The following is a 7481-nucleotide window of genomic DNA, read 5'->3' as shown; positions in this document are numbered from 1 at the left end:
TGTATGCAATGTGTTAATTATTGAAACTGTCCTACCAATTTGGTTTGAAACTGTCTCATTGCTATTTATTTCTCAATAAAATTATGGGGGAAAAATAAAGAAATGGTCTACTTTTAAAGAGGTCAGAATACCAATTCTGTGTTTTAGAAAACATAGATGCATTCTTAGAAAAGAAAATGAGGTAGTTGAAAACAAAGTGTGGGCTGATGGAATAAATCTCTAATGTGGCCGTGGAGGTTTGCTGATTGAATCTTGCCATTTTAAAACAGCATATACTACAAAAAGGGGTTCCTATGCCCCTGAGAGCAGCACTCATACTCTCTCTCAGTGAGATCCCTTTAGGGGTAAGGGATTGTTTGCTGCAGGACTATTTATATTTTTACTAGATTCGCAGGCACACCTGCATAGGTCACACTGTGTAGATCCAGTCTGTATTCTCACTTCTGGTAGCAGCTCCTGGACTTTCGTAGGGGAGAGTTGCTGCACATGACTGGATTCAGGGTTGGTGGGACTGCCACCCTCCATGGGGAGGTGGCAAGATGGGAGCCAGATGTGGTGCTCTCTTTTTGAAATTTCACACAAGCAACGGAAACCTTTGCGCTCATCTGGCCCTGCGACTGGGTTGTGGCTCCTGGGGCTTGTGTCCCTCGGAGGCTGACACAGCTCGCCCTCCTGAGCACCTGCTTCTTCTGCTGACCTTTCCATTCCAAAAGTTGCTCTGTGTCCTCCCAATATGCTCTTTTTATTTATAAATTCCACTTAGCTGGAGTCAGTTTTTGCTGACTATATGTAAATAGTTCTGCTTCACCTTGGGTGTCATGATATTATTTGCTTTAGAAAAATCAGTGTTTTAAAATAAAACATGAGTTGTTCTGAAGACATAAATAAACATTTGTACAGATGATATGCAGATATAGCAAAATTTGTCAGCACTGTTGGCAAAATAATGGGGACACCTCATCACAAAAGTACCATTACCAGTGAGCTGCCTGGGTACATTTAGTCTCTAAAATTGGGGTATCTTGATAAAATATTCAAAAGAGTATATCTATCATTGGGTTGATCCTATTAATAAGAAAGGTAAGGGTATGGAACAGCTACACGCTCATTAATATATTAATAGTTGTAAAGGTCACAAGCAAATACATTTGGAAAGGCAGGTGCTATTTTTTTGTTTTATTATCAGCTCTTTTCAACTAAAATCACACACGGCCCATGTCAGAGAATCTCTTTTTCATTTTCTTTCCCCAAGAATAATGTTTTATTTATTTCTGACATTATTTTCCCCAATGAGTAAAATATTGAAAACATAAGTCTCTAACAATCAAATGAAAAGTCAGCAATATGCGTGTGTGTGTGTGTGTGTGTGTGTGTGTGTGTGTGTATACTTGCACGCTCGCGCAGGTAGCAAAAGTGTGTCTCTGAGACTGAGTATTCCTTGTTGGGGGAATTACTGATCGCAGACACAGTGTTATAAAAATTCCACAACTTCCTTGGTCTAGAACTCAAGTCCAAATTGTGAACTGTGACTCCCTTACTCCACTCTCATTTTGAAGTTCTCTCCTCTCTGGTTTGAGAAGGAAACATTTAGAGATGGAACACATCTGTCTACCCACAACTCCTTGTTTAACAGATGCTTTTTATGTTTATTTCAGAAACAAACTTTTTAACTGTCGGGTGAAGGTTGGGCTAAGTAGAGACTTTTGACCCCTGAAAATGTCTTCGGCCAGTAGATTTTCAAAAGTGAACACTCTTGGGCAAAGGGATGAGAGAGGCAGGATTGTTATAATTCCTGAAAAGAATCTATTCTATGGAGAGGGAACTCTAGGTAGCAGAGATTTCACGGGGATGCAGCACGAACAATTAACCATGTTTCCAATATATGACCTTTATTGAGCAAATACTGTGGTGACGTTTAACAACTATCGACATAAGTTTGCAAACTGTGCATGTCAGCGAGGTTCTCCCATGAGCAAAAGTCCCTTTTAAATGCACCAGTGAGGTAATCATAATTATTCATATATAGCTTTCTTAAGGCTAAGAGTTCTGTGTTTCATTTATTATTTTTGGCTCAGTTGGTACTTTGCATAATACATCCCAAGATATCCCCCCCTTAGTGCCCCCCTTCCAACAGCTTAGGAAATCGGCAAATTCCCCAGATACAGTATCATGCACTTGAATCCCCCAAAGACTGAGGCGGGGGCACCCTGAGCTCGCATGCAGTTCCCTTGTATTGCGCAAAGTAAAATACAATGTCCGGAGCCCCCATGGGAGAACCCATTCTGTGTTGAAGCTGTCAATCACATGCATTTTGAAATTGTCATATGGCTTAACCTTTTTGCAATGGACTCCATTCTTAGTCACTCTGGGTGACTTCCTTTACTATAGCGTGTGAAGTGAGTTTTTCTACTTTTTTAGTCGACACTAGCTTCTCCTCAAAGGTCTCTTCATGCTCTTCGACCTTTTGAGTGACGGTTACAGATTTTGTGATGTATTTGGTAGCACCATCTCCTCCCTCACTGGTGATCTTTTCTACTGTTTTGGTCACCACCACCTTCCCATCGCTTTGGTCACCCCCCTTCCTCTCATCTGCTGGGCTCAGGTCTAACCCATTAGTGACCACGCCTTTCTCCTCTTCTCTCCCACTGCCCATTTCCTTAGTTCCCTGCTCCTCCTCCTCTTTTCCTTCTACCTCCCCATTCACAGCTATGTCTTCCTTCCTGGATTCCTTGGAGTCCTGGCCACTCCCTTCCTCCTCCCTCCCTCCCTCCTCTCCTGGCTTCTCCTTTTCCTTTTCCTTCTCCAGCTGCTGAGGCTTCTCCTCTTCTTTGGCCTCCTTCTCCACGCTCACCTTTACTGGCTTGGGGGTGACATCCTCCACAGCTTTCTCCTTCACTGGGGATTCAGCTTTCTTCTTCTCTGGCACATCTTTTGGCTTCTCCTCCTTCTTTTCCACCTTCCCTTCTTTGGGAGCTTCCTTGGCGACTTCTTTCTTTTCTTCCTCCACTTTCTCTTTCTGCTCTCCTTTCCCTGCTGCAGCTTCTGCTTTCGGCTTCACCTCTTCCACGGGCGACTTTGGTGCAGGGGACTTTGCTTTCTCTGGCTTTGCTGCCTTGGCCTCTGCCACCAGCTCCTCTTTGGAAGCCACCTCTTCACTCTTCTCCTCGGCTTTTTTCTCCTCTTTAGCTTCCACTTCCTCTCCCTCCCCTTCTGCTTCTGTTTCTCCTTCCTCTTCCTGCTCACCCTCATCCTTTTCACTTGAGCCTTCCTTCTCAGATCCTCCCTCTTCAGCTTGGTCAGACTTAGCACCCTCGTCTTCCTCCTCCTCCTCTTCTTCCTTTTCCTCTTCTTCCTCTCCTTTAATTTCAGGTGCGGTAGCTTTCACCGGGGACTTTTTGGTAGCCACCACTTCTTCAGCTTCTTGTTCCTCTTCCTTTTCTTCTGCCTCTTCTTCCTTCTCTTCTTCTTTTGTGGAAACTGCCAACTCCTCTGCAATGGCTGTCAGGGCATCTTCCATTTCTGACTTTTCATCCTCCACTTTGGTTTCTTCTATGATCTCTTCAACAAATTTGTGTTGCACCTTTAGCTTGGGGGCCTCCACCTTGGTTTTCTGAATCTTACTGGATATTGTGATTGAGGGCTGTCGGTGTGTGTATATAGGCCCAGTGATGCTTCCTGAAAATGTGCTAAACCTGGTCTCTTCGCCCTCCAGGAGTTTCCTAAGAGGGAAGCAAAGAAAATAAGACATAATTAAAATCCAGTTGGGCCTCTGGGCCTCATCATGCTATGGAAAAATGTAGTAGCTACTTGTGATAATAAAATCACACAAGGAAAAAATTCTTCCAAGCCAGTGCGGTGTCTACTGTCATTGCCTGGATGTGCTGTGTCATATTCAGTGACGGAGACACTCTCTTGGCCCTCTGCAGTAATAATTCCTCCCAGTAGTCAACCAACCACACCCAGCTGCCAAGTGTTACTCCGCAGTTCTGGTGACTTGGTGCAGTATAAATTCGGCGAAAAGCTCTCTAGTGGCCCAAACACCTCCAAAGCAAACAAAACAAAACAAAACAAAACACCCCCCCACAAAATCCTTTAGTGCTCTTCTTGAGCATTTGGACTGTCAGGATATGTACTATTTCTAAAAGCAAAGATAGTTTCTGAAAATTTTACAGTAATATTAAGCATGCTTTTATAACTTGGGCTGTATCAAATTATAATTTATGTGTCATAAATTGGTCTGCAATTTTAGTCATAAAATGCCTAGTCAGCATGGAGCTTCCCTGAAAAAGGAGAATGCAATTCATTCTTGTTATAATTACCTACTGGTAAGAGAAAACTGCTAAAAGCAGGATTTTGTACTTTGAATTCAGTCAACAGCAAAGTGACGTTAAGAAACATGGTCAATTTCTCCACCTTGAAGAGATCCTACCTCTCTGCCTCTGTATATGTAGCTGTGTGTGGTTCTGCCCATAATGTACCTTTAGATCTAGCTACCTAGAGGTAAGATGAGCACGGCACGTACTTCTGTACCTACAGCTTATCTTACAGTACAGTGTAACACACGTGCATCGGCTGCATATGTGCAATGTATGTGTGTACAGTCTTAGCCACATGATGGCAATGGTAAGCTGTAACAGAAATAGGGTGTTCTGGCGTTTGCCCTTGAGGCTCTTGCTGAAACCAGCAGAGGAAATAGGAAGAATGACAACTTCACGAGGGCCGTGAGCATCCAAAAATATTTTTGTCACTAAATTAAAAAGCTAAAACGTAGACTATGACCTCAATCGGTGCCCCCCCCACAAGTGTCTACAACTTTATTTCAACTCATATTCTTTTTTTAAAAAAGCTGTATAAAAGTGATCAAAACACGTTTGTAACTCTTGAGAATAGATTCGTCGTTAGTTTAGCAAAGCAGGCGCTGATCTCAGATCCTTGTGGCCTGCCTGCTCTTGCTCAGGGGCCGGGTCGCTGCCTGAGCCGCCTCCGCAGTGCGGTGAGCCTTCCGGCCGCGACGCGCTCTGCAGTACCTGTACGCAGCGATCTCGATATCCAGAGCCATCTTGACGTTGAGGAGGTCCTGGTACTCTCGCAAGTGACGCGCCATCTCCCACTTGGTTCCCCGGAGCTCATTTTCCAACTGCTGGATGGTGTCCTGGAATAGAGAGAAAACTTGGTAGACTCGTCCTGGGAGCAGCAGCTTCCTCCACAAGCCCCTCGCTTTCCCCTGCCCACCCTGCCCTCCTCCCCTCCCCCACCGTGGCGCTGCCAACCGTGCAGACCTCTCTCCTAGCCCCCTTTTCTTCGCCTGTTACAGCTAAGGGACTAGGAGACAAAATCAGTAAGTCATTTCTGAGGCACAGCACGCAGGGAGGCCAGTGGACTTAGAAGGCAACAAAGGCGCCCGGGGAAGCCCCGTGGCGGCCCAGGTCCTCCCTCCCCTTGGGGCTCACACCAGTTCTGAGATCTCGTGCGTTGCTGTCGGGAAGTTGGAGGATGCCTGGGTCTCTACCGGAGCTATCCTAAAGTTGTTCATTTATCATCTTACCTTCTTTAAGCGCGTAAGTGCGCAAAACTAGAGCGGCCGAGGCAAGAGCCACACCTTTGCACAAAGTCAGGACTCGTGGGCAGCCGCGGCAAGTAGACGGGGGCGGGGCGTGGAGGAGAGGGGCCAGGAGGATCCTCGACCACTCCTGACTTGGGTCTGCCGCACCCGCGCGCCTTGGCGAGTGGCCACCAGGGAGCGCGACAGAGGACGCTCAGGCGCGCGCGGGAGCGGCGGGGACGCGCGGCGCTGGCGCTGGCGCAGGCTGGCCGCGCAGCCGCGGTTCTTACCTGGTAGCTGCTGAGGTCGTGGTTGTGGCGCTCCTCGATGTCGCTGAGCTGCCGCTCCAGGGACTCCTTGGTGCCGCGCACCGACTCGAGCTCGATGCTCTTGGACTGCAGCTGGCGCCGGTACTCGGCGATCTCTTCCTTGGCCGAGCGGATGGCCTCCTTGTTCTGCTCGGCCGCTTCGGTGAGCTTGGCGTAGCGGCATTTGAACCATTCTTCGGCCTGGTGCATGTTCTGATCCGAGTGACACTCGAGTTGCGAGCGGATCTCCTTCAGCGCCGTCGAGATATCGGTCTTCAGGTAGTCTTTGCGTTCCACCGTGATGTGCGACGCCTGGATCTGGGCCAGCAGGTCCGCCACCTCCTCCTCGTGGTTGCTCCGCAGGAAGGCCACCTCATCCTGCAGCGACTGCACCTTCTTGTCCAGCTCCACCTTGACCAGCGATGACTCTTCGATGTCTTTGCGCAGAGCACGGATGGCAGCCTCCGTGTCGTCGCGCAGCCGGGCCTCCTCCTCGAAGCGCTCCTTGAGCCGGTGGATGTCTTCTTCCAGGTGGTCGGAGTCCAGCTGCACCTGAGCCTTCTCGTGGTTCACCAGCTCGAGGGCGGCGCGCAGCTCGCGGATCTCCTGGTCGTACGCGTCGCCCAGCTGGGCGTGCGAGGCCTGCTTCTGCCGCAGCGCCTGGATTTCTGCCTCTATCTCCTTGTTCTGCTGCTCCAAGAAGTGCACTTTCTCGATGTAGCCGGCGAAGCGGTCGTTCAGCCCCTGCAGCTGTTCCTTCTCGTTGGAGCGGGACAGCTTGTAGTCGCCGCCGGAGCCGCCGTTGAGCAGGGACGAGGACTGGCTGAAGTCGAGGCTGCTCTCGGCGGAGCTGAGCATGGCCGAGCTGTAGGTGAGGCGCGGGGCGAGCGCGCTGCTGCGCTTGTAGGAGGAGGACACGGTGCTGGGCGAGCCGCGGGACCACGACTGCGAGCGGAAGCCGCTGGACGGGGAGCCGCTGACCCGGCTGAAGCTGGAGCGGGTCTCGGTTATCCGCCGGTAGGCGGACGGGTTGCCCAGCGGGTCCAACGTGTAGCTCATCTTGGAGGCCTTGGAGTGTGTGGCTGTCACAGCGACCCGCCGGCCTCGCCGCAGCCCATTTATAGCCGCGCAGCTGGTCCCGGGCCAGGGCCCCGCCCCGCGGAGGCGGCGGCCGAGGAGGCGGGGACTGCGGGCCCGGGCCGGGAAAGGGGGAGGCGGCTCGGCGGTGATTCAGCTCCCACTCCACGTGGGCCGGCGCCGCAGCGCACCCCGTACTTGGCTGCCCCGTCCCAGCCCCTCCCCCAGCTTGCCTTTTAGTCCTGGACCCCTCGGCGCCCCGCGATTCCCCTCTCTCCGTCTTTCATCTTCAGATCGTAGTTTGAGTCCTGGGTGCGAATACCTACCCACCGCCCTTTCTTTGTGAGTCGCCCTCCTTCGCTTTGGGCAGTCTTTCCCGACCCCCAGGGTCCCCTTGTTCTTTCAGCCCTCCACTTCAGAGCTTCACAGCTTTCTCTGCTTTTCCCGTCCCCGTTACTTTTTTGCTTTATCCATCTGCTGTGCGCCCTCACTTCCCCGACTTTGGGGCCGCTCTTCTTCCTCCTGCCTCTAGCGATCTTTAGTTTCACTCACCC

The 7481-nt window shown here is 50.2% G+C and overlaps 1 protein-coding gene across 1 annotated transcript; it reads right to left on the bottom strand.

Annotated features, from left to right (window-relative positions):
• Positions 1-1869: 1869 nt before the first annotated feature.
• On the bottom strand, positions 1870-7079 carry Nefm (neurofilament medium). Its single transcript, XM_004630668.1, has 3 exons — positions 5833-7079; positions 5028-5152; positions 1870-3719 (listed from the first exon to the last, which is right to left on the bottom strand). Exons 1-3 carry the CDS (start codon positions 6907-6909, stop codon positions 2357-2359), a joined length of 2565 nt encoding a protein of 854 aa, XP_004630725.1. The 5' UTR covers positions 6910-7079; the 3' UTR covers positions 1870-2356.
• Positions 7080-7481: the final 402 nt, after the last annotated feature.

Source organism: Octodon degus, unplaced genomic scaffold, assembly GCF_000260255.1.
Source record: "Octodon degus isolate 3935 unplaced genomic scaffold, OctDeg1.0 scaffold00036, whole genome shotgun sequence".
Lineage (NCBI taxonomy): Eukaryota > Metazoa > Chordata > Mammalia > Rodentia > Octodontidae > Octodon > Octodon degus.
Note: the sequence above shows the minus strand (reverse complement) of the source record. Positions and strands in the feature narration are given on the sequence as shown.